The sequence below is a fragment of the Eschrichtius robustus genome, chromosome 14 (assembly GCF_028021215.1).
Source record: "Eschrichtius robustus isolate mEscRob2 chromosome 14, mEscRob2.pri, whole genome shotgun sequence".
NCBI classification, from domain to species: domain Eukaryota; kingdom Metazoa; phylum Chordata; class Mammalia; order Artiodactyla; family Eschrichtiidae; genus Eschrichtius; species Eschrichtius robustus.
In genome coordinates this window covers 49,703,280-49,729,802 of record NC_090837.1, presented here as the reverse complement: position 1 = coordinate 49,729,802, position 26,523 = coordinate 49,703,280, and the positions used below count along the sequence as shown (strand labels likewise).

The 26,523-nt window shown below is 34.6% G+C and overlaps 1 protein-coding gene across 6 annotated transcripts in view; it reads left to right on the top strand.

Moving 5' to 3' along the window:
* The window catches only part of NOL4 (nucleolar protein 4), a 417,003-nt gene that overhangs the window by 94,217 nt on the left and 296,263 nt on the right, over positions 1 to 26,523 (top strand). For 3 of the 6 annotated variants that reach the window (XM_068562976.1, XM_068562975.1, XM_068562972.1), the window contains exons 3-5: positions 19,694 to 19,805; positions 20,843 to 20,955; positions 25,451 to 25,583. In XM_068562976.1, coding sequence (XP_068419077.1) covers positions 19,694 to 19,805; positions 20,843 to 20,955; positions 25,451 to 25,583 — 358 coding nt within the window. Of the gene's footprint in view, positions 1 to 580; positions 644 to 4,037; positions 4,043 to 12,937; positions 12,966 to 19,175; positions 19,218 to 19,693; positions 19,806 to 20,842; positions 20,956 to 25,450; positions 25,584 to 26,523 lie in introns of all 6 variants that reach the window. The other 3 variants (XM_068562973.1, XM_068562971.1, XM_068562974.1) reach the window with 2 other exon arrangements.

Below are 26,523 nucleotides of genomic sequence, written 5' to 3'. Positions count from 1 at the left end.
TCCTTCCCCTTCAAAACATATTAATATGTTCAGGTATTTCTTATTTAATACTTATAGTCACATGAATAAGAAAATTTTATGTGCTTTTTTTATGTTACCTTATATTAAATACATTTGCCCTGAAGGGTATGCCTTTCTTAATTTTCCAGTATAAGTTATTTAAAAATATGTGTTATTTTCATAGGCCTAGTGCCCTTGAACATTTAAAAATGAAAATATACAATGCTTTTATTGTAAATTATCTAGAAAACAGATTAACTGTTAGATATTGAAATATATATTGTCAAAATGGAGTTATATATTATTTCTAAAGTTTTTAATTATACTTACTGTTCAATCTAGACACTTTAATCTAGTTTTCTATTTAATTAAACATTTTATGAAATCATCTTACTATAGATAATTCATCCTTTCTAGGAAAATTGAACAGTAAATTATTCTTTTCCAATATGAGCAAAGTGTACATCAGAAATACTTTATCAGCAATCAGAATAATATCCTTTTTTAGAATTCTTATTGAACTTTGCTTTTGGCTACCTTTATATTAACTGTTTTCAGCTATATTTATACACAATATCAGTCTGGATCCATTTTTTTTTCAGATACAGAAAAATGTGTGAAATGCTCAAAGTTTCAAATACAGGTACATATGTTTGAAAATTAGCTACTGAGCATAAGAAATAGCTTCTTTTCCATAACTATTTTTTGCTATATCTCCAGGGTCATATTGAATCTTTATAGTTGCATAATAACCCCTAATACATGTTGTATTTATCTCTCCTTCTCTATGGTTTTGTTTCTTGGCTGTTTCCAAATTGCATGGTTTGTGGGCAGGCACTATTGTAAGTTTCCTTACATAACTCTGCCACATAAACTTTCTTTTGACTTACATATCTGAGGAGACATCTTTATCATGACTAATGATAATGACCTAGCTTCTTAAGATACTTTTGTGTAGACTAATGTTACTGAACATACTCATTTTGCTTGCCTCCTAAGCCAGGGTTGTATCTCTGGATACTAATAGGGAAAAAAACTGTATATTGATCTACTAATATCACTAACTGTGTACTCTTATGATAATTCGTTTTCACAAAATAGCTACCTAAACTTGATAGGACTTTGTAAGGTAGGAATACATACATTCAGTTGTATTCAATGAAAACAAACCAACAAAAAACAAGTGGCTTCACTGTCAGGAATAGTGTGGCAGCCAAATCTGTTTAGGTGCCAAAAGCAATTTAAAGTGATTTAATCTTTGAAATCCACTTATTAGAGACCTTTAATTAAAAGAGAAATATGACATAAACCCAAGTCTCTCACCCGGTGTTTTCCTAAATGAAATGTAGAGAATCTGATCCACTGCCATAATGCATGCTAAACACTTCCAATAAATTGGTAAACACATTTCCAACATATATCATTTTGCATTAACATTTTGAAGATCTTTTCTGCATTCTGGGGTAGGGCTGGATACCAACTTTGAATGTATAAATAGTATCTGAAACATCATCCATTCCCTCTTGAGAATGTCCTATTTGAAGATTCTTTTCTTTCCCAAGTTTATTTTTTGTTTCTGCATATAAAGTACTCTCACCTTTTCCTAATATCATGAAGGTTTCTTCTGGCCTCACCTTCTGCCTTCTGGTATTTCTCAACTGAATCCTAACTAGAAAACATTTCCATTTCATGGAGTAATAATAGATCATAGAAAAAAAAAGGAAGAAAACACTGCTTCATAGCCAGCAAAACTGTGCACATGACGCCACAATGAATTTAAGTCTAATGTTAAAATTAATATAAATGTTCAACTAATGGGGCATGAAACTAAATGTAATTTGAAATGAAATGGTATAGTGCTATTAGGGCCCTAGACTGTTGGGTCACAATTTAGTTCTCAATACTAATGCTGGAATTGGCTAGTCACTGGTAGAATTAGCTAGATACCTATTGCAGTTATAATGGTTCCCATTAAGATTAATATTTTTTTCCTACTTCTAACACATTAGCTCATAGAGCATGCATGATTATTGACTTTCTTTTTCTCCCTTATCCTACATGGCCAAGAAAACATACTTATACAACTAATCATTAAAACGTGTCATTTTGTCTTGATAATATTACCAATAGATTTAGCGGTCATTTTGTTTACTTTGCCTTTTTTGCAAATCTTTCTATGTTTTCACTCTGCAGGAAATGGTGGTCCTTTAATATTGGATTAACTTTTGAATGCTATTTGTTTTTACCTATCTGCAGTATATCATTCCTTGAAATATCTAGTCGTTATACAACTTAAATTTTATTGCAATCTGATCTGACTAGAGAAAAAAATTGGAGGGTGTATATTCTGTTACTCATGAGCTCTTTTTAAAAATCCACATAAAATGACACATTTTAGGAATATGTAAAGGCTATCATAAGTAATTTTTTTAGTCATTGTTGAATTCTAGTGTCTTTTAGGTCTTTTCTTCCCCCCTTCATTTGTCCCTGTGTATATATTAACCTTTACTGGTGCACTGAATGTGTTTCCTTCAATATTTTTGGGTTGATTATCTACATTAACAGAGTGGAGAGGAAGTGTGAATCATTCAGATATCACTTATATTTGAACTTAAGTATATCTTTCTACTGAAAATTGAATGCAAGTGTGCTTAGCAATTTGGAAAGTGACTTCAAGATTAATGTGGTAACATAGTTTAAAAAAAAATCATGAATGCAGGAAGTTGTCTTCCAGTCCTTAACTTTTCTCAGCTATTGTCTGAATTCTACCTTCAGGGAATATATGACTCTTCTCTAGTTGTCTTTTATGTCTTGCATTTCATCACAGGCTAAAGCACAGCTGCCTTTCCAGAAAGGTTTCTTCAGTTATGGTCCGATTAAAGATAAAGTTTCAAAACTCTTTCTTGCTACATGTAAAATAAAAGTAACTGGTGGAAATCCAGGAACTAGCAGGGAAAGTCAGTGTTTTCAGTGGAGAGAACAGTCTGCATATATATGTGTATATGTACACACACACACAACTTGTGGTGTGATACAGTAAGTTTACATGTATTACTCACATACATAGCTGCCAATAATTACGTTCATTTAATTCTGAGTGGAGAGCATATGCTACAGCTAAAAGAAAATAGGCTAGAAGCCAGACAAACTCAGTTTCAAATTTCAAATCTAGTACTTCCTATCTGTGTCACTTTTGGGCAATTATTTACTTTTTTTCTCCTCCTGTTTAGAGGGAGATAACGATATGCATGGTGTGGCAAAATAAATGAGTTAATATGCATGAAGTGCTTTCCTTATGGTCAACTTTTGAATAATATTTTTTCTCCTTTATCCAATCACTAGTCATGTTCCAGGTAGAAGGACAAACGGGACAATCAACATAGTTCCGTCGTTGCCCTAATTATAATTACGGATGTAATTTCTTCTGCTTGCCCCAATGCCTCCGTGTTGGGAGAGAGAGGAATAGTAATAACTTAGGCATTCTCTTATGTACATCTTATAAATGTCACTGTCTCTGGCAGTCCACAGTGTAACTGTTCTCCAAGCTTTGACCAGGCTGAAGGGAAGCATGGAAGAAGCCAGGGTACCTGTGTTTAGGAGCTCTCCTGCTAGATGAAGTTTATGAGAATTTCAGTTATTTCATTTGCTTTTACCCAAGTTTCAGTCTTACGTTAATTTTAAATTGCTTTTCTGAAAAATTTTAAAACTGGATCTCTTTCAAGAATTTGCTTTCAATATGAATAGAATATTCCTTTCCAGGGACATGCTGTAGGAAAATAATATATTAGGGAGAATGTCTGTATCCCTACTCAGAATGTTAAAAAGGAAAAGTCTTTATGCTAGCAGGTCTACAACTCTTAACCTTAAAACTTCAGTTAGTGTCATTTTATCCTGTTCTGTTTTATTAATATCTATTGGTTCAGTGTCTCTACTGCTAAATGGGGTATTTTAACTTGCACCATTTGGGCTAGTTTGCTATGTCAAAATTCCCAGAATTCTTGTCAACTTAGAATGAGGCCAATGACCAAAATTTGCAGCCATTGTGGTGTGAAAAAAATAACACTAAATTAAAATTCGAGAGTTCCTAGCAATTAATTTACCCTCTTTTTGACTTAGGCCACAGTTTTCGCACATATAAAATGAGGGGACTATATTTCTGTTTTTTTCCCAGCTCTGAAGGAATTACAGCAGTTTTCATGGTGTGTGTGGAGCCATTACTGTGGAAGGGGCACAAGGAAAATAGTAACCAAAGTGAGCAAATAGGTTGGCACAAGAAATGTTCAAACATAGGGAAATGCCTCCCACTCTTGAAAAAGCAGATTGGCTGATGAGCGTAGCAGAGAGAGAGAAGATTTTGGCTTCATTATCATCTAGAGAGCTCTCCTATAAATAATAATAATGATGATGGTAATAATCACGAAAAGGATCTGTAGTCATTAGACTTCCTATATCTAGGATTTTAAAATAGCGATATAAGAAGAAAGGCCATAAAAATGACTCTCAAGTGTCAGCAGATTTTCACTGCTCTCCATTTTTGTTAAAAATTTTGCAGTAATCTGAACCATGTTGTCAACGGATGGCTACTTAAGTTATAATGTGATTTTAAGCTGCAGTGCAACAGATGTGACCACACCTCAAATTTCGTTGTAAACATAAATGATCCTGTGAACATCAGTGTTGCTTGACTTATAGTCCAATAGTCTGAGACACTGTTGAAATAGGGGGTTATATCTGTTTCTGTGATTAGTACCAGGAACACCTTGCTCTCTGAATATATTTTCCTTCCCTATCACAATGACTCAAGCTTTACAATTAGAATTTAATTTCTTTGGATTAAAGCATTGACCTATATATCTTTATATGGACTTCAAATATCCTTGGGCAAGAGAAGCTAGAGAATAAATTAGGCTGATAGCAGTCATTGACATTTTGTATGATCATTTTGTAAATGTGTTTGTCTCTCATATTTAGCTGGGTTTAACTCAAGAATAGATAGGAAAGAATTGTGTGACATGCCATACATAGACCTACTGATGTTCCGAGTAGTATAGCATCGTCCTGATTTTTGTGTGAATCCCAGTGTGGCATCATGAGTAATAGCCTTTGGCATGTATCTTATAGAAGTTGAGAACTCATGTTATCAAGATGAGTTGATATTGTTGGCTCATCAATATCTTGAGCTTTGGCTCAAGATGAGCCAAAATATTGGCTATATTCCCCATATTGTACATCCTTGAACCTGTCTTACACCCAGTAGTATGTACCTCCCACTCCTCCACTCCTATATTGCTCTTCCCCCCGCAACTGGTAACCACTAGTTTGTTCTCTATATCTGTGAGTCTGCTTCTTTTTTGTTATATTCACTAGTTAGTTGTATTTTTTAGATTCCACGCATAAGTGATATCATACAATATTTGTCTTTCTCTGTCTGACTTACTTCCCTTAGCATAATGCCCTCCAAGTCCATCCATGTTGCTGCAAATGGCAAAATTTTGTTCTTTTTTTTCTATATTTATAGCTAGGGTCAAAGTTAAAAAAAATCTTGTAGTCCCTAATGGTGGGGGACCATGTCTGTTTCTCATATTACTGTATAATCACAGCTTAGTAAAAGAACCGTCTTATGGTAGAGTATTCCACAGATACTCGTTGAAGGAAAAAATTTACTTCACCTCTGTGAAGTCCTTGCCTTTTTGATACCAACTAAGTAGTATAAAGATGTTACTATAAATAGAGATAATGAAATAAGATCAGAGCTGTAGCCCGTGGCCGTAAAGACCCTGCACTACACAACTCATGTTAACCTTGAACAGCACCCTGGATTTCTGCAATTTTGCAGGCTATGAATAAGGTAACAAAATTATTTAACACAAGTGCTTCCCCCTTGCTTTTCAGGGAAAACTTTGATGCTGCATTAAATTATGCTATCATCTTAGAGGCAGGATGTAAACACATCAATTACATTTCCACACATTGGTTTATTTCTTATCAGATGCACAGCCATATCCACATATCCCCCCCCCACACATAATAGGTTTTATAAAGGTGATTCTGGCTAAATATTGAACAGCTATTAAACATGGTACACATAATATTAAACCTACATTTATGTAGGAACAGCCTCATTGTTTTAGATAACTAAAAATATTATTCAGACTAAGAAGTCGGATGTGTAAAATCACCTCAGAAGGAAAAAATAAATCAGTGGCATGAGAATTAGAGTTATTAAATAACAATCTTAAAAGAGAAGAATAGTGTTCTGCCATTCATCAAAATTGATTTATTTCTTATATAGGTGTAGTGAGAATTATCACAGGTGAGCAGAGTAACAGTACAAATCCTGTATACTCAGAACCTTTCTTTTAGGTAGTAGAGACCGTCAAAAGACATAACTCACCCAAACCAGTTTATCATCAACTAATGTCACAAACCCTGTCATTAATAATTTTCGTATTATTGTGAATAGGTATATTCCTTGAGAGGGAATTAACCTTTTGGAGAAACAGCATTAACTCTTCATGTCCAGCCTGATAAATTGCTACTTCAGTGCACCCTTGTGGTGAAAATGTGGCAATGCAGCTTTTAAAACTACTTGGAAGATTAGTACCTACTAGTGGGTGATTCTTCTTCAGATCCAGAGGTTCCTGGGTACTGTGATGATGTAATAAATAAAATCTCCTGAATTTCTTACAGTATATGCACCTGTGTAAATACCTATATATGTATTTAATTGGGATAAAATATAATAGGAAAGAGGACTAGGACATGGGCTATTGGTGTGAAGTAATAGAAAGAAAATGGTGCCAGCTTTGATGTCAGCTAGACTTGGGTTCAAATCCTGATTAGGTAAGTTCTATATGTGTGATTTGGGCATGTGTTATTTTTAGGGTTGCTTTGAGGCTCATAAATAATGTATGTAAAGGTTTTAACTTAATAATTGCTTCAAACATGATATTATGATAGTGAGGCAATGTGATTTTTTAAAAAATATGGCATTGTTTGTGGGGTAACAGATGCTGTAAACAGATTTTTTTTCTATTAACTAGATATTGAGAGGTCTATTTCTTTCTTTGTATCATCTGTGATCCCCAGTGGCCCAAGGATAACACGCACCCATGTCTTCATTCATGACTTTTCCAGAATTGAAAGTGTTATTCACTAACTTCATCTGCTGCAATTTTAGTCAGTTCATCATAAGTAACAAGTGACAAGCCTTTACCTGTTTTTTATGTTTATCTGCTCTACTCCTCGTCCTCTCCTCTACCTTCATTTTTCTGGGAATGTCCTCTCCCACATCACAGCTGTATTTGAGCATTGCTCTGCTCCTTAACCCTAGCAATCGGAAAGGAGGTGAATCATGAAAGAAACAGATTTTGAGAATTTGGAATTTGGACCAAGAAATTTCTGTCTTGGTGTGTTTTACTTCTTCAGTGGAGAACATATGACCGTGATATATGTATCCATTAGTTTGCATAGTTATTTGTGTAGTCTAAAGCAATATTTCTCAATAGGGCACTATAGACTTTGGGGTCAGACAGTTGGCATTGCCCCAAGTACTCAGAGCTTTATCCTTAACCCCTGGGGTCTAAGTTGCAGCAACACAAGTCCCAGTTATTCCGTTTTCAAAAGTCACCTTGTTACTGAACACAGGTTCATGTGCCCAACACATGGTGAGGCCAAAAAACCCAAAACGTTGGAGTTTGGTGCAGAGAAAGGTTTATTGGAAGCCCATGCAAGGAGGCGGGTAGCTTGTGCCCCAAAACTCCCAAACCCCTGGAAGGGTTTCAGTAAAGCACTTTTAAAGGCAAGGTGAGGGAGGGGTGTGGTTAGTTGTTGCAAACTTCTTGGTGTCGGATTCCTTTGTTCTTGTAGCGGTCCACTTAGGTCAGGTTACGATGTTTCTGCAAACCTCCGACAAGACAAATGCTGTGCTCTGTTCTGCAAATTTTTATCTCTGTATGAATGGACTCTTAAAGGTCAGAGCCTTGAGAATAGGCTATCCTGTATATTTCAGGCTATAGGCAACATTCTTTTACTAAAGGCGCAAGGCCAGCATGACCAAGCACCGGCAACAGAGCACAAAGGTTAACGTAAAAGGAGCAGATCTAATATGGAGCCAGATTTGTTCTTCCCTATTGCAACCTCTAGAGCACAGTAAACACCCAAGTTGAGAGACGTTTTCCAAAGGAAACCATGTGGCTAGTTCTTTACTTGGCATCTCAGAAAAATGTGTTCATTATTTGCCAGTTGTGGAGCAGTTGAAGAATCCAGACAATGAATTCTGCATCCATTATCTCATTATTACCATCTCACAGACTCTGTAGTTTTCACAAACATATGAGGGTTGTGCGACTCACTGCACTCCCTAGAAAAGTGAAGCCTAACCTCCATTTTTCTTCTGTTTCCCCTAAGATGGCTAAATCTTGCCTGCTTTAAGTGACTGTGGCAGCCGTATTCTTGGCTACCTGTTTTAAAAGAAGTGCTGTCTTCCCACTGCCTAGCAGGGCTTAGTGAGGGTAATGTTTAACCAAGGAAGCTGCAACAGGAGCCCAGGAGAGCTTGAACATGCCACTGAATTCTAGACCAGAAAGGTTGGATTCAACTTGTTCTCCCCTAAGCCCCAGCAAAAACACTAATATATCACAGAATATACCTTCTTCAGGGAACATCAAGAGAAGGAGTCATTTCCCCACTCTTCCATGTGTGTAACTGTATATTTTAATGTAGCTATTCATGCTGCAAGTAATTGTATAAATATTTGCTTTGCAGAGTCATTTTATTTACATGCAACATTTAAAAATTCTCTTTATTTTACTATTAGGAGTCACGTATGAAGAAAAACTTTTTCAGTGCCCATCTGCTCATTTTTTCATCTAATGTAAGAATTCTCTGTTATGACAATCTGTTCCTTAACAGCCAGTTATTCTAACATAAAAAGAGACACAAAAACATTACCCACAACTCTGGAGACGTACCTCCAGATTATTGGACTCTCTCTCTTTTTGATATTGTCACATTTGCTCAGTTGATGACTGTTTTAATAATTGTAAAATACAACTCCAAGTTAAAGATGTTCATCATTATAAGTAAGATAAAACAATAGAAAATAAAGTTATTTTCTGCAAAGCAATATAGCTAAATTTGAAGTGTTATCAGCGGAGCAAAAACTATTTCTAATAAAAAGGAACTAGCTATAATTGACTTAAATCACGTTCTATTTCTTGTTTGCCTACACCTCGATGTACTAATGCATGGTGATGTGGTGCCCAGTTCATGCGATGTTGCCCTGGAATGCTGTTACCTCTCTCTGTTTTCCTCCTCTAGTTTCTTTTCATCATATAGCAGATTTCTGTGCCTTGGCCCAGGTTCACTGTCTTTGCCTCTTGCCTCGCACTTGTACCATTACCCTATCCCTGGAGGATTCAGACTGCACCTCGTTTGCTTTTTATTCCTTTTTCTCTTCATTTGATGCATTTGCCTCAGATTTCCAGCTTGCTTTTAGCTGTCTAAAATTTGACCCGAACTGTCTAATAATAGTCCTGCCTGCTTTAGACCTCCTTTGAATTTGCAGCCTTCATTTCAAACTTGACCACATAACTACCATCTTCTCTCAACACCACAGCAAATATCTTTGGACTGACAGGCTGCATCCCTCTGCTTTAGACCAGTGTTTTTCACATTATGTATCACAACCCATTAGTGAGTTTTCAAGCCAATTTAGTGGGTTGTGATAACTTTAAAAAATGAAATAGAAGAAAATAGAAATGGTCTGTTTTATTGCTGAAATGTGTATATGTGCTGGCTTATGATATAAAATATATTTCTACCTGTGCTGTTGGTCTAAAAAGTTGGATAATATTGCTTTCAATGGGCACTTTGATTTCAGATTGCCTGCAGATGCCCAATAATCACTTCTACCTACCCTGCTTCTCACTTCTGCTCTTGGTATATTCTTAGATCTTCCTGACATAACAATTTGTTCCAAATTTAAGATTATCTTTGGGCTCTAACCCATATTTTCATTCATCTTAGATAAATGTACCATATAAGGTTGTCAGATTTAACAAATACAGGATGCCCAGTTATATTTGAATTTCAGATAAATGATAGTTTTTAATATGTTATTCCCAATATCACATGTTTATCTGGAATTCACACTTAATTGTGTGTGTTGTATTTTATCTAGGAACCTTAATACTCTTTAAAAAGCAACCCAAGATATTTCAGACTGGGCTAGGCCACCCCCTTCCCCCTTAACTAAATGAAAAAGACAGGAGAAGCTGATGAATGGGTGTGATGATTGAATATATAGAAAGTACTCAGAGAAGAATGAAGGGAAATAGTAGACAGTGATATGAACTGAAAATAGCATGTTGGAGTAGGTGATAACAGTACCAGAGTGCAGCAAAACAAGCAGTACTTCGGGATTGTTAGGAACCCAACCAAAACGTGAGAATCTGCCACCAGCGGGGCAGTGGCACGTTTGGAGCTGAAGTGCAAATCTGGCAGCATCCTAGTTTCAGTATTGGAAATATTGTTAAGGTACAGGAATTCATTTGGTTATTTATCAGACGTTTAGAGGTCAAATAGATACAATTAAACAGGAAGTCTTTCTGAAATAGTAGTTAGGGTTTGGAAGCAAAAATTGTTGAGGGCCAGAGTACATGCAAATTTGATCAGGCAGGCCAAATGTCTGGCTTTTTGTTTAATTGATTATTGCTATGAATACACTTTTTAACCTAGGAGTATGCTGAGTCCTGATCAAAGCATTTTTCAGAATCTCTTCAAAATTAACCAAACAATTACCAACAGGTGATTCCAATAATTTGATATAGCCGGGCACATTAGTGGTGTAGAACCATATCTCGCAGTATTCAGGGATAATTATAGTGCCTATGCACTTAATAGATATTTGTTCAGTAAATAAATGTTTAGATGAAAAATGTCTTCATCTTCGTAAGACTGTTTCTATGTGCAACTCCCCAGATTAATAAATTCCTCTGTAGAAATATAATTATGTTCGCCGCTTACCTTTTCTCATGCATGAACTGGGTAAAAGAGAATCCATATAAATATAAGAGAAAACCATTGGCTGGACTTTTCAGTTTTGTAACACATCTATAAAAATATCTGGGCCAAATGTTATAGTGTTTGTAAAGCTTTATATGTATATGATATGTGTGTGTGTATATATATATATATATATGTATTTTTTTTCCTAATTCCCTCTCTTCAGATGTATTCAAAAATATACAGTGTATAAACCAGGTAAAGACAGAGTGGCCCTTGTTGAACTGGAGATAGTGCCCATAAACAAGACTTCCCTTCCTTAGATAGGGGTCTCTCTGGACTATGGTGTCTTTGTGAATCAGGACATATGAGGTCTTTAATAGCATTTGGATTTATAGGTTCTGTTCAATTACATTTTAATTTTATTAGTTTTTAAAAATAAATTTTCTATAGCTTCGTTATCCAGTTATGTACATTGCAGGTGGTTTGTGATAGAATATCACAGTATTAAATATTAAATATCACAATAGTGATATGATAAACAAATTTCATTAGGAGACTATTTCTTTATTCATAATCTCAAGAGTTTCACAAGAGAAAATGTTAAAAATTTGGCCCTGAAGGCAAATTCTTCCATGAGTATACTGCATGATATTTGGCAAAAAGTTTTAATGTTATTATTCCAGTGAAATAAAGCTGTTATTTCTATTTTCTAAATTCATTTTATAGAGCAAAGGTGGAGAAGGTAATTTTAAAAAGAGTGTGATTAGACCGACTTTATTTTTCTCTAAAGCTTGGTGTCTGAAATGGAGCACACTATAGACAAAGGCATCAAGCTGTGGAGGAATGTTACTTATAATGAAATTCAGCACTTGCCTGCTACTTTTCCAAATTACTAATATTTAGTAACATTAATTATGATTTTTCCTTTTGCTAAGACCTTAGGGAACTTAGGACAAAATGGTGTGATTTTGGTTGATAAATCTTTTGATTTTAGCTTTTTTTGTTTTGCTAATGCTCATGATTTACCCATGTCATGTGATGTCTCTATTTCAGCTCATGTGTTAGGTTCAAATCTTAAAGCAACAATAACTTCTCTACTGGTGAATTTCTTTGAACAATTAGAAGTCTTATTCCTTTAGAAATAGTCTACTTACACTCCTTCTTGTATATTCTATTAAAAATGGAAGTCCTCTGCATTTAGTTCCTGGTTGTTACAGTGTTACAGTGTTATTGCAAAGCCATTACTTTATTCATTTTTTAAAATTAATTTTTATTGGAGTATAGTTACTTTACAATGTTGTGTTAGTTTCTACTGTACAGCAAAATGAATCAGCCATACAAATACATACATCCCCTCCCTTTTGGATTTTCTTCCCATTCAGGTCACTACAGTGCATTAAGTAGCGTTCTCTGTGCTATACAGTAGGTGGTTCTCATTAGTTATCTATTTTATACATAGTAGTGTATGTATGTCAATCCCAATCTCCCAGTGCATCCCACCCCCCCTTCCCCCTTCGTATCCATACATTTGTTCTCTACGTCTGTGTCTCTATTTCTGCTTTGCAAATGGGATCATCTATACCATTTTTCTAGATTCCACATATATGTGTTAATATACGATATTGTTTTTTCTTTCTGACTTACTTTACTCTGTATGAAGTCTCTAGGTCCATCCACGTCTCTACAAATGACTCAATTTCGTTCCTTTTTATGGCTGAGTAATAGTCCCTTGTATATATGTACCACATCTTCTTTATCCATTCCTCTGTTGATGGACATTTAGGTTGTTTCCATGTCCTGGCTATTGTTAATACAGCTGCTATGAACATTGGGGTGCATGTATCTTTTTGAATTATGGTTTTCTCTGGGTATATGCCCAGTAGTGGGATTGCTGGGTCATATGGTAGTTCTATTTTTAGTTTTTTAGGAACCCCCTACTGTTCTCCATAGTGGCTGTATCAATTTACACTCCCACCAACAGTGCACGAGGGTTCCCTTTTCTCCACACCTTCTCCAGCATTAGACAACCCTCAGATTGGGAGAAAATATTTGCAAATGAAGCAACTGCCAAAGGATTACCCTCAGAATGGGAGAAAATATTTGCAAATGAAGCAACTGACAAAGGATTAATTTCCAAATTATACAAGGAGCTCATGCAGCGCAATATCAAAAAAACGAACAACCCAGTCAAAAAATGGGTGGAAGACCTAAATAGACATTTCTCCAAAGAAGACATACAGATGGGCAACAAACACATGAAAAGATGTTCAACATCACTAATCATTAGAGAAATGCAAATCAAAACTACAATGAGGTATCACTTCACACCAGTCAGAATGGCCATCATCAAAGCCATTACTTTAGCAGTCAGTTCTGCTGGAACAGGACAGATGGTCAGTTAATTTCCTCCAGGTGGAGCTCTGTATTGTAACTGCACAGTCTGATGTGCTTCTTGTGGAACTCTGTAACCTGAGACAAGGTACAGGGCCCTTGACTGGCCTTGTATTCAAAAGGGTCACCTCAAACCAGTCAGAGCATTTTATACTTACAAAGAATCTCACACCAGGGAACATTATAAACATTTTAGTATAATTAACCTATGCTGTAAGGTTAATATTCCCGCTTTTTATGGATGAGACAGTCTCTTTCATTTTTAATACCGATGACCAGGAGAGGCTATAAAATATGGTGATTAAAAGTGAATAAAAGATAGGCTCTGAAACCAGATTATCACATGAGTCCTGTCTCTTCTCCTTGTTTGGCAAATTATACAACCTCTCTGAAGCTTAGTTTCCTCATCTGTTAAACAGCGATTATAATGGTGATGATAGTAATCTATTCCTGGGACTGATGTGAGAATTAAATGATAAAATCCATATAAAATTCTTACTTGGCATAATTATTATTAAGCACTCAATCAGTGGGAAACAAACATATGTATACTCTTTTAGGAAGCATTTCCTTTTGTGTAAAACAGCCAAAGCAAGTAATAGTTGTCATATAGTTAGTGAGAATCCTAATTTAGAGAATTGTCAATTTTCTACCATTTCAGGAGCCAGAGAATTGCAGGTTTATGGACAAGCTGAGTCAATTTTGAGGGCTTTTCTATTCAAAATGCTCAGAAATTAAACACCATTAAAATTAGAGAGGAAGAATGCTTGGGACTGAGGAAGCGGGACAGGACAAGCAGTCCTGTTTCAAAATTTTTGTCTGTTATCAATTTTGCTCTTAATTTATAAAACCTAATGGCTCAAGTTAGTGAGATACACTTGCATCATGTAACTGTGACACACAGTCTGGAAATGTACAGCAAAGGAACAATTTGTTATTAAATTATTTTGATTAATTAATTTTTTAATTTTTTTCTAATTTTATATTGCTTCATATGTTCAGATCCAAGTAAGAAAGGAGACATTTCGGGAGATAAAACTGTGCTATTCAAAAGTAAATGTAAGAAAATTTTAGGAATTATATATAGTATCAAATTTATAAGATGAGATTTGCAAACTAACTTGACTGTGATTGATTTTTTAAATATCAGTTCTTTTGAATAAGTTACAGTTTTACCTTAACCAAGTTGTTGAGGGGAAGGTGAGTGGCACTTGAGAACTGCCAGAGTTTGGTTTTATAACTGCAGTGTTTAAAAAGATACTGTTTCTTCTTCCTTCAGAAGACAGGGACATTAGCAAGGTAAAAATGCTCATCCTCCTTTCAACTATAATATTTGTCAGTAAACTTTTCAGAAATGTATTTCCATTAGTTTTTAAAATTTTTTATTTTAACCTACAAGTGCAAGATCAATAGCAGTGCTCCTGATGGGATTTAATCATGATACCCTCTTCAGGTGGATAGGTTTATCATTAGATCACTAATATCATACTATCTTTGCTCTAGATGCTGATTTGCTTAGTCCATCAAAAGATGCTGCAGTTCAATTATTTTTATGTAGAAGTATTACCATATTATTTAATTGGAGAGGTGATTTCTACTTCTAATTTAGGATGATAATGCAATTTATTATTTCTGCATTACTGATGAATTCCAGTCTTAACAGACTTAGAATGTAATATTTTCATTGAAAACAGTATCAATGTTGTCTAATACACAGTTGAATTAAGGTCTTTAGAAATGATAAGCAATGAAAAAATTGTGTTGTGCTACAGCATTTCCACCCCACCCCTCAACCATAGCTAATTCAAAGTTAAAAAATAGCAACAACAGCAAATCTTCAGGCACAACTCAAGTTTCAGGAATATTTTAAATAGATAACAAACAAGGACCTACTGTATAACACAGGGAACTCTGCTCAATATTCTGTAATATGTGTATCATATAGAGCTTTGTAGCTATAATACTTATTATAATAAAAAATAACAGTGATAGCAGAAAAAGAAGAAGTTCCCAAGTCCTGACTTTGGTAACACTTTGATACTTTGGGTTTTTTTTTTTTTTTTAAATACTAAATTTTAAAAAAATCTATTTTGATGTTCCTGCTTTCCTTGGACCCTATGCATTTGTCTAATCTGTCTGTTGGATGAACCCACCATGGTCCCTTCAATGTATAGAAACAGACCAGGATTTGAGAGATCCAGGTTCAAGTTGCAGCTCTTTGCTTTGCCCTCTATTGTGTAACAATGGCAGTTCATTTAACCTCTTTATACCAGTGGATCCCATTGTCAAAAAATTACTGTAAAATCTATTTTAGCCACTGTCTAAAATAATGGATGCAAACCCCGATGAAAACTATTACATAAATCGAAGAAAACAAGTCTGGATTCATAGAAAATAACATTTCTAAGAAAGAGATGCCTCACAATTATTTACATGATAAATAGTTTGAGATCGTTGGTTTATAAGATTCAATATGGCTATGTTCTAGTCCTTCCTTTGGATGTTTATTTCTGTTACAGGCAATATATGTGGCTTGTCCCATGGCAGTTGTCTTTCGTTTGTTTGTTTTAGTGTTTAATTCAGAAGGAGCAAGATTAATATCCATTCATGTGATGTTTTGTTTCGTATTACTCACAAGATGCAGCATTTCTGTGTTGATAAACCAATTCTAAGGAAATACTCTCTATCTTTCCCAAATATAAAGATATTTCTAAGAATGCATTTTTCAAGTGAATATTATCCTCACTAGTGTTCTAGAAATGTTCTCTACTGTATATTCAAAGTCCAATTTCTGTCTTAGAAACAGAGAAGTGTTTAGATTTGAAAAGTGGGTCAAGGAAATAGACATTTATGAATGACTATAGCATTTTATATCATTAATTATAGTGTTAGTAGAACGGTGTTTCAAGTATCTGAATCAACATGTTTTGCAATTTCCGTCCCTTCTATATTTTATTTGCACCTGCTTTTACATATTGTATGAAGAATGTTAGGACTTTGATAAATAGGCAGCCTAGAAGAACACGTCCCTGATTTTATCACCATTTATGAACATCTATTTAAAGTTGATTTAGCATTTCAAACACTCACAGAAACAGACCCTTTCATTAGAGCAAGAGCCAGAGGAGCATTTAGCTCAGGCCTCAAGTTCAAGAGTCTTCGTGTAGGCTTTCCATATAATCTCTGAATGGGGTCATGGAAGGATATTGACAGGACCAACCACAGTATTTCATTATGGGCTTTAATTGTGAAATGCAATTATTTAAATGTACCATAATTTCAGAACTTTTAAAGGACATCTCCTCATTGTTTAAAAATGTTCTGAGAACTTCAGCAGTGAAGGTTGCCCAGGACCCTTAATTTCAAAGAGGCTGGAGAGGAAAGAGCCTAGATAAAGAAAAAGGAATCATTTTCCCTCTTCACCTCCATGGCAGGAGAAATATTGTTTCAGAAATGAGTGTGAGGGGCTTCCCTGGTGGCGCAGTGGTTGAGAATCTGCCTGCCAATGCAGGGGACACGGGTTCGAGCCCTGGTCTGGGAAGATCGCACATGCCGCGGAGTAACTGGGCCCGTGAGCCACAACTACTCTAGCCTGCGCGTCTGGAGCCTGTGCTCCGCAACAAGAGAAGCCGTGACAGTGAGAGGCCCGCGCACAGCGATGAAGAGTGGACCCCGCTCGCCACAACTAGAGAAAGCCCTCGCACAGAAACGAAGACCCAACACAGCTAAAAATAAATAAATAAATAAATTAATTAAAAAAGAAATACTCCCTCTAAAAAAAAAAAAAAAAAGAAAAGAAATGAGTGTGAGACTTGAAGAGCCTGTTGTGAGGGTCTCTTCTCCCTGTGCCTAAGAAGACTCTGAGATCCTTGGGTCCCAGTGAACATGAGGTGGGGTAGAAAAGATCTGCTGAGAGCGGGGGTGTCTCAGTAGGTCTCCCTATAAGTGGGTTCTGAACACCAAGAAAGTACCCCCAAATAAGGGATTTTGTCCACTTATATAACATATAGTGGCATGCCCAGAATAAGACCACAGAGAACAATGTGATATAATACTTACTAAAAAATCTTTTCTAAGATACAAGGTGGGACTTGATATTATTTCATTCACACATGTACACATAGCATATTTATCCACTTATATAACATATTTGTGGTCAATACAGGTAACCTGTTTTTCAGAGTAAAAGTATAAAGGAAATATAATATGATTAACGATTCCAAGAAAAAATTGATTTGGAGCTAAGTAGTGCTAGGACACATAATACAATTGAGTCAGGTCAATGATAAAGCTCTCTAGAAGGGATTTCTACATAAGTGCTTTATTAGCACTGAGAAAAGAGCAGATTGTGGAGAGCATCAGGACCGTCGAAGCAAATGCAGCATCTCTTTAGCTCCACCAGTTGGCTATTTTTTTCAATTGATGTTTTCTCTTTTATATAAGGAGAGAAAAGCCTTAATAGAAATCCTCTATGCAAATCAATGGAGCATTCTTCTCAAATCCTGTTTGTTAATGAATTTACTGGTCAGCTCTATTAGTTCCCATGGATTATAATTCCATGTGAGTTAAATATGAAGTATCAGACTGGGCATGAATCAGAGACTTAACTTCTGAATTATTGTAAAATAGGTTTTCAGAGAGTCAGAAAAAATGATCTCTAATCAGATAAATAAATCAGACTAAACCGTTAGTTTCCTCTGTAAAAATAGATGAATAGGAATCAAATTTGTGTGTGTGTGTGTGTGAAGAGACAGAGTGAGCGAGAATGAATGAACATTTGTATTGCATTTATGTATTTCTTTATTCAATAGCTAATATAAAATATTTTGATGAAATACTTTCAAATTGCTTTGCTTCTTTTCTCCCGCAATTCCTCGTATAGTACAAGGAAGTTTGTTGTTTTTTTTTTTAACTGGACAACACCTTAATTTACAAATGATAGTTATATTAAAAATCAGTTTCATATTCCAATCCCAGTAGAGTTGACTGTGGATTACCTGTGTATGGATTATCCATGGCAGATTTTTAATTGTAGACTTGTTCCTTCTCTTACGGCTTCTTTTCCCTGAGAGTCAAAGAGATAGGCTAAGCGATGTGAACTGATTTTCACATGATATTCAGGGAAAAATATGCTTTACAATTTTGGATTTTAATATGTGAGGTTTCCTCCATGCTGTGCTCCAGCAAAAGTTAACCCCATCACCATTAATGGAATTGGTGCAGATTTGTACTCAATTATATGCAAGGTGCATATTTTCCTTCCTTCTACAAGCTTAAAATACATCAACGTTCATAACAGCTCTGCACGCACCTGAGGTATCGTCTATGGCAATTATGTCTAATTTACAACTCACTTATTCCTTTTGCTTACCTCATATTTCATGGACCAGTGTCAGTGCCAGTATGGTAGGAAACTAATGCCCTGCATCAGACTTCCTAGCAACACCATCAGCTTTTATTTAGAGATGTTTAACAATCTATCAGTTTCACTTCCGAAATCTTTGCTTTCTTGAGAGAAATACCTTGGTTTTTGAAAAGTTAATATTTAAAGAATCACTGACAAGAGTAATGATTTCTAACTTGATTCTAGATCATGGTTCTGAAAAGAGAAGCTCTGTATAGGGCACTGGAAAAGCTGGCTCTGACAATCAATGTGAACTATTGTGGACATAAATTATGAAAAACTGACATAAAATAACAACTGAAATAGGTGGCCAGAATGCATTCCAAGTGTGTCATTTTCTGTGGAAGGGATGATTCACTGCAGTAAATAGATACATGAGTTCTGTTCAGATTATTTTTTATTTTTCCTTAAAGTACTTTGAAAAGCAATAAGGAAGAAATGCTTATTACTGCAAAATCCAAAGTTTATTGTTTCACCTTGGGGCTAAATTTTTTAAAATATATGTAAAATTGGATAAAATTTTAATAGTGCTAGCAATAAGTTTAATTGCCAAAACAATCGTGGGCAAATTTTAATAAGGAAAATTCACTAGAGTATCTGTACACTGTGATTATTTTTCCTAAAAGAAATGCAGAAATATAAACAGATCTCCATCCAGATGTGGTTGATTTTTTTCCTCCACATTGCATTATTAGCGATTATTAAGAGACATGCAATCCAGTTGGATAGATATTTCTTGAAATGATGCATGGTATGCAGTGCATGCTTTCATTGTGCTTCCTGCCATTATGGAATAATGCGTCTTATTTGGAAATACAATGATCACTTCTGTTGAATCATGCCCAGTCAGCTTATATAATAACACCTCTATTTTGTGAATCATTTCAGATTTCAGAGAGCTATGCCTTCCTACCAAGAGAAGCGGTGACACGGTTTCTAATGAGCTGCTCAGAGTGCCAGAAAAGAATGCATTTAAACCCAGATGGAACAGATCATAAAGGTAGCTGTAGTGTCAAATAGTGAGATTTCAAGTAATTTTATTCATAATGGCAATTTATATCCCACATTTTTATAAGAGTGTGATAGACAGAAACAGTTTAACAAGTCAGATCGTCTCATGTATTCAAGCAGGAGACAGTGAATGTTGAAGATTCACTACAAAGCAATTCAGTGTCCTTTCTCAGAAGAAAAGCAGTTTTGACTGTAGCAAATAACTTTTTCCTATAATAATGTTTAATTTTCATTTATTGTGTGTATTTCATGGTATTTTAGATATTTTCAGCAAGGAAATTGATGTTCCATCTGTGTTCTTTTAAATCTACCAATTTCTTATTTCTAAAAGTAATGAATAGTATGGAGTTCTTTTACTGAAAATTTTTACAGAAAAGTTATAATTTGGCTTTGGCTTTCATTAAAAATTATTTGGATTATTTTCCTAATGTATGAGTTTCTCTCAGAGATTAATCTCAAAGATACATTTAGGCTAGCCTATTCCCTTGTGTTGGAGGATGGGTGGAACAGCAAAAAATAAAAAGTAAATTTCCTCTTGAGCTCAAGTAGTCCATGTAGAAAGCAAATGTGGGGACTTCCCTGGTGGTCCAGTGGTTAAGACTCACTGCAGGGGGCACGGGTTTGATCCCTGGTCAGGGAACTAAGATCCCTCATGCCACACGGCACGACCAAAAAAAAAAAAAAAAACTCCTTTGCTGTAAGTGTGCAGCAAAGGAGAAAAATACAAAAATACCAATAATTTTGTTTAATCACTAGATTAGCTTCACTCATTGTTATCCAGGATATCAAAAATCTCCCCTTGTAGTTAGAAATAACAAATTTATCCATAGCGCTAATTTGTCCCAAAACACCTTTGTTGAATCTTACCAGTTATTTATTTTTTCTACGATCCATCTCTAATGCTACCAATCTCCTAAACACTTGGTATCTAGAATCTTATTTCAATTTGAACAAATTGGATCATTCTGAAATTACAGGTAGAAGGCAGTATCACTTTCATTACCCATTAAACATGTTTTATTACAGATAATGGAAAACCTCCCACTTTGGTGACCAGCATGATTGACTACAACATGCCAATTACCATGGCCTATATGAAGCACATGAAACTGCAGCTGCTAAACTCACAGCAAGATGAGGTAAAATGGAAATATCTACACTTATGTCACAAGTCAGAATGAAGTTTGATAACCATGACTATCATGTTAAGCATGACGGCATTTTGAAGATGGTAATTTATTTATTTTTAATGAAAGGAGTGTCACTAGGACTGCACAGATAGAGAAATATGCAGAAATTTCTAGTCCTCAACAGAGATACCCTATCTTACCACTTCTGCCTTACTGCTGTGTGGGAATTTGCTCATTCCCCAGAAAGATTCATTTTCCTTAATAGCCCACCATCGAGCTAACCTAGGTAAAGTGCTAGAAAGTTCAAGGGAAAGTATTCCAAATGAGTCTGTATCTAGGGAAGTTTTAGTACTAAGGCTATTTTACCTGGAAATCAGAAAGTTCAATTTCATAGGTATTTCAAATATAACCATTTCCCCACCATCCAAATCTTGTGTATATTTTAAAGTTGTTTTTCAGTTAATCATTATCCTAAGTGTTTGTTTGTCTACTTCTCTGCATTTTCTACAATTTGTGGTGATTCTTCTTAACTAGAGATTTTTTGATGTTTCAAATTATTTAATTTGTATAGTAAGAGTCTAGCAATGTGCTTGTTGGCATATATTAGATACTAAATGCATATTTGTTTAATATTCTTCTCTAAGATATTAATTAACTCACCAGTTTGGTTGAAGTATCTCAAAGGCAGGGACTAAGTTATATATATATACCCTGTGTATATTCCCCAAAACACTTATAACAATATGGGCTTAGTAAAATCCTTTTTAACTAGTTAGTAGCCATTAGTTAATATACACATTCAGAGTAACTATATTAGGAATAGTTTCTCAGACTAATACATTCTCTCCTTTTTGAAATTTCTCTAGAACAGGAAATGTGGTTAAATATTTATTTTTAAATATAGCATTATTTGGTGAGATATTATTAAATTCTTTTACAATTTGTTAACTTTGTTCATAAAACACAAATCAAATTTTTGATTTTCCTCTTTATGTGAGCAGGTTTAATCTCAAAACTATGTTTATAAAAATTGTTTTATCTCAAGATTTTATGAAAAGTACATTCTGTAAGAATATCTGTATTAGGGCAGTGGCAGTATCAGATTCCATATTATTAGATAGCTGTATATAAATGATTGAATAACTAGTAATAAAATCATTCAAAGACAGGAAAGACAATTAAGAAAATATTACTGGTTATCCATCCCTGAGAATAAAAATATTATTCCCATGAGTCATCACATAATTGAAAATCTTTTAAAAAACTCATAAACTAGTTACAGCTGTCAAATTATTTGCAGGAAACTCATTTAGATATTGATCTGTTTATTTCTAGGCCAAAAAGTAAGATCAACTTTGTGCCAGCAATAGAGTCCACATATGCTAAATCCTTCTGGCTTCTAAAGAATCCTAAGTGTTTCACATAAGAGAGACAGATCCTTTTAAATTATAACTGGGTTAGGAAAATAACTCTTATCCTTACATTTCAAAAATGCTAACTTGGGTGTACACTGTCTTAAAACTATTCAGATAAATGATGAGTTAGATTATTTATGAAATTTTGGAAATTGTGATTATTGAAAGAAAGGAAGGTGGTTAAGTAAGATAAGTCATGTTAAAATGGAAATCAAGTAAGATATTCCTTTGTGATAAGTTAAATTTTAATAAATGTTTATTCAATTACTTCAATCAATATTTATTGAGTACCTTCTCTGTAACTGTCACTCTTATAGGTAATGGAGAAAAAGAGTGAATAAATTGACAAAATTCTTGCCTTTATTAAGCTTATCTTCTAGTGGCTTATCTAGACAATAAAGGAAGTAAATTATGAAAGTATGTATATAGGACAATACTAAATGCTATTCAGAGAGATAAAGAAGGCCAGGAATGGGAATCCCTTTAAAATTACAAAATACTGTATCCAAAGTAAGGTCAATTGACCTTCTTACAAACTGTTGATGAGGGTTTAAACCATAACAAACTTTCTGGGGGAGAGTTTGGCAATAATTATTTTAAAACTTTAAAAAGTTATTTATATGCTTTGACTAGAAATTTATACTAAGGAATTTGATGCACAAAACAATTTAAGTGTTAGGATGTTTATTGTATTGCTAATAGTGATGGTTGGAAATATCCAACAGTGAGGAATGTTGAATCTGCACTGTCCAACATGGTAGCCACTAGACATACAGGGATATTTAAATTTAATAAAAATTAATTCAAATTAACTAAAATTAAATTGTCAGTTCTTTAGTCACACTAGCTACATTGATTAGCCATAGTGTGCAGTTTGTATTAACCATTCTATAGAACAGAGACTTCAGCCTCAATCTTTTGTCTAGCTCTTCTTAAACATACACACACATACCTTTTACACAGACACACATATATATACATATATCTCAGATGGTTGTGTGTGTACATACACACGCATACACATACCATGGAAACAGTATTTTACTAGATTACATCTAGTTAGCTCTTTGTAGGGTATATAATAAATGCTTTTATAAAGACTATGTTCATATAGTATCCACAGCTACTTTATAAACACATATTGATCATCTTTACCATTACATTTATTTTTGTATGTGTTCATATAATAAACATGAATCTTATATACTGCAGAATTTGTTACATATTCTATGTAACAATATCAAACAGTTTTGTGCTTATTATGGATCTGACATTGTTTTAACTACTTTAAATATATTATAGCCCCTCAATCATTATATAGCCCTATGAGATTGATACTATTATTATTCCCGTTTTATAGGTGAGGAAACTGAGGCACAGAAATGTTAGGTAATTTGCTTAAGGAGACACATGTAATAGGTGGCAGAGTATAAATCTGAATCCAGGCAGTCTGGTTCCAGAGAATGTGCTCTAAAATACTGTGATATTACAGACACTATATAGAGTGTATATAATGGATATCTATATCATCTAGCTATGTGTGTGTATGTATGTACATATATGTATATGGTACACATTGATAACATGGCTGTGTGCACTGAATTCTGTTATTTTTCTTCTCTTTTGAACGTATATATTTAATATTTCAGATGCTTTGGATTTTCTTAGAATTTAGAATTGGAGATAACATAATGTACCGAGAGGGCACGTGGCTGGGAGCAGTCTGTGTGGCTGATTGCCCAGAGGCCTCCCAGGGTGGCATTTCCTCGCTGAATTAATGAAGAGCTAGTGCTACTCAGTAGACCCAGACACAATCAGACCTTAGGTAAGGGAAGAACACCCAAATCACCTGGGCCTGACCTAGGGATCAGAATGCCCATTGTTAGTCTGCTAGAACGCTCCTGTACCTCAACCATAGCAACTTCTTTGCCGATACCAAGATGTCATTTATGAAGCCAGGAGAACTCTTCCTATTCAAAGAAGCTCTTTTCTTAAGTTTGGGAGACATCATAATGAATCCCAGTTCTGGTATATAATAGTATAATCAATTACTTAACAGCTCTGTGCCTCAATTTCTCAATCTGTAAAATTGGGTAAATGCTGGCACCTAAGTCACAGGCTGTGATGAAGTATGTAAGCAAATATAAATAACAGTGTCTGCAATATACATAGCAGCACTACTGCTGCTGGTAATCATTACATTAATGTTAAGCTTTCAGATCAAATGTTTACAAATTGAAGTTAAACCTGGTGGTTTCAATTAAACATTTATGATGTTTTACACAGGTTTCTAAGGCCTTCCTGCCTACATAAGCACAGCATTTGTCCAAAAATCAGTTCTCCAAAGCAAAAAACGAGTTTGCTTCGAGGAAATTACTATAGCAACATAGCATAGATTTGGTTTAAGTTAATATTTGACAGATTTTGATGAATTGACCATATGGCAAACTTGCCTTTTGATAATTTAGCCATTTGCTGATCTGGCTTTTGGTAAATGGATCTTGCACACTTTTACCTTGAACTTTTTGTGGTTGCAACGCCATTTATATTCTCTTGTGAAGAAAGAAAGTTTGTGCTAAGATTAACTTGTTTTCCAGCAAATGTGGACTTTGAATCTAGCCGTGTAAATTTGTCTGTTTTTAGATTCCATTTTGTTTACCAAAGAAAAATTTTTAGTTAAGATTTTTTATTGCAGTGTCAGATTTTTGCTTACAATATTTTATTGTCATTTACTTAAAAAATCAAAACATGTATTTCTTTTTCTGCTATGTTTTGTGATTGACTCTTTTAGGAAGTTTTTTTACTAATTAAAAAAAATCCATTATTTCACTATTCAGATAATTCCTCAACTACGTCCTTCCTAAATACATTATTTTATGTTTTACATCTTTTACACAGAACATTGAATCTTCACACGTTTTCAAATTTCTTATTTGTTATTTCAAGAATCTATTCATGTGTAACATTTTACTGAGTTCTGTAAAAGCTTACTAACTGGCTAAACTTTAACTGACCCTATAGATAAAATGGTCATTATCTGAATGTATTATATTTTATGATACTTGATGATATTTTAAAACAATTTTCAGGATGAAAGTTCAATAGAAAGTGATGAATTTGATATGAGTGATTCAACACGGATGTCAGCTGTGAACTCTGACCTTAGCTCCAATCTTGAGGAAAGGATGCAAAGTCCCCAGGCTCTTCATGGCCAGCAGGATGGTAAGGCTTTCAAATTGAGCAAACAAACAAATAAACAAAACAAAACATTAACAAAAACCTGGATCAGAATTTGTTAAAACAACTCCTTCTTATTCTTGTGTTAATTTTTTATCTGTTTCCATGGAGACTTTTTTTCTGTGCACTCAGGTTATATTATCCGCTTCATTATCTTTAGATTCAAGTATCAATATTTGGTTTAAAACTGCAAATACTGGTTATAAAATCCAGGCTTGCCCATGTTTTGCTCTCTGAACTTAAAGTGAGTTCTATCAATGGAGTTTGGGTTTCTGTGATGTTTTCTGGCTTTGGTTTCTTGGGCCATTATTCTCCTGACTGAATTAAGAGTTTAAAAATGGTCAAAAGATTAATTTGGATGTTTTAATTTTACTAAAAGACAAAGTTTTTGCCAAAAACAGTTGCTATAAAAGGACGGTTTTACCATAGGGATTTTGCTGGGTAAGAAGATTTTTGCTGCAATTTTGAGCTATTTTATTCAGCTGTAAAGGAAGGACAGATCGTGATCTTTTATTCCTGGGTCCATTGAAGATTCCTGAGTCATCCCACTCTTCTTGATAGAACAGTTAAGGTAGAGAAAACTGGACATGTAGAGAAAGTAGACTTAGCAGTTAACACTTTAGGTCTAATATATTCAGAGATCTTTTAAAACTATCTTTGTAGATTTTTGTCTTTGTAAATATAAAATTATGTATGCAAGTAAATGTACCTTACTTGGGTAATTGTGGATGAAAATTCAGGGTTACAAATAGAAGGAAATTGTCCAGTTTTATTCAAAATTAGTTTATTATTCCTGTAATTAGCAAGTTTAAATGAGCTTTCTGGCTGTGTATTTTTGTGCCTACATCTGTTGAGAACATAAAAAGATCTTTCCTTGCTTTCTCTGACACTTGCTGTTAAAAACTGGTTACAAAAGATTGCTGCA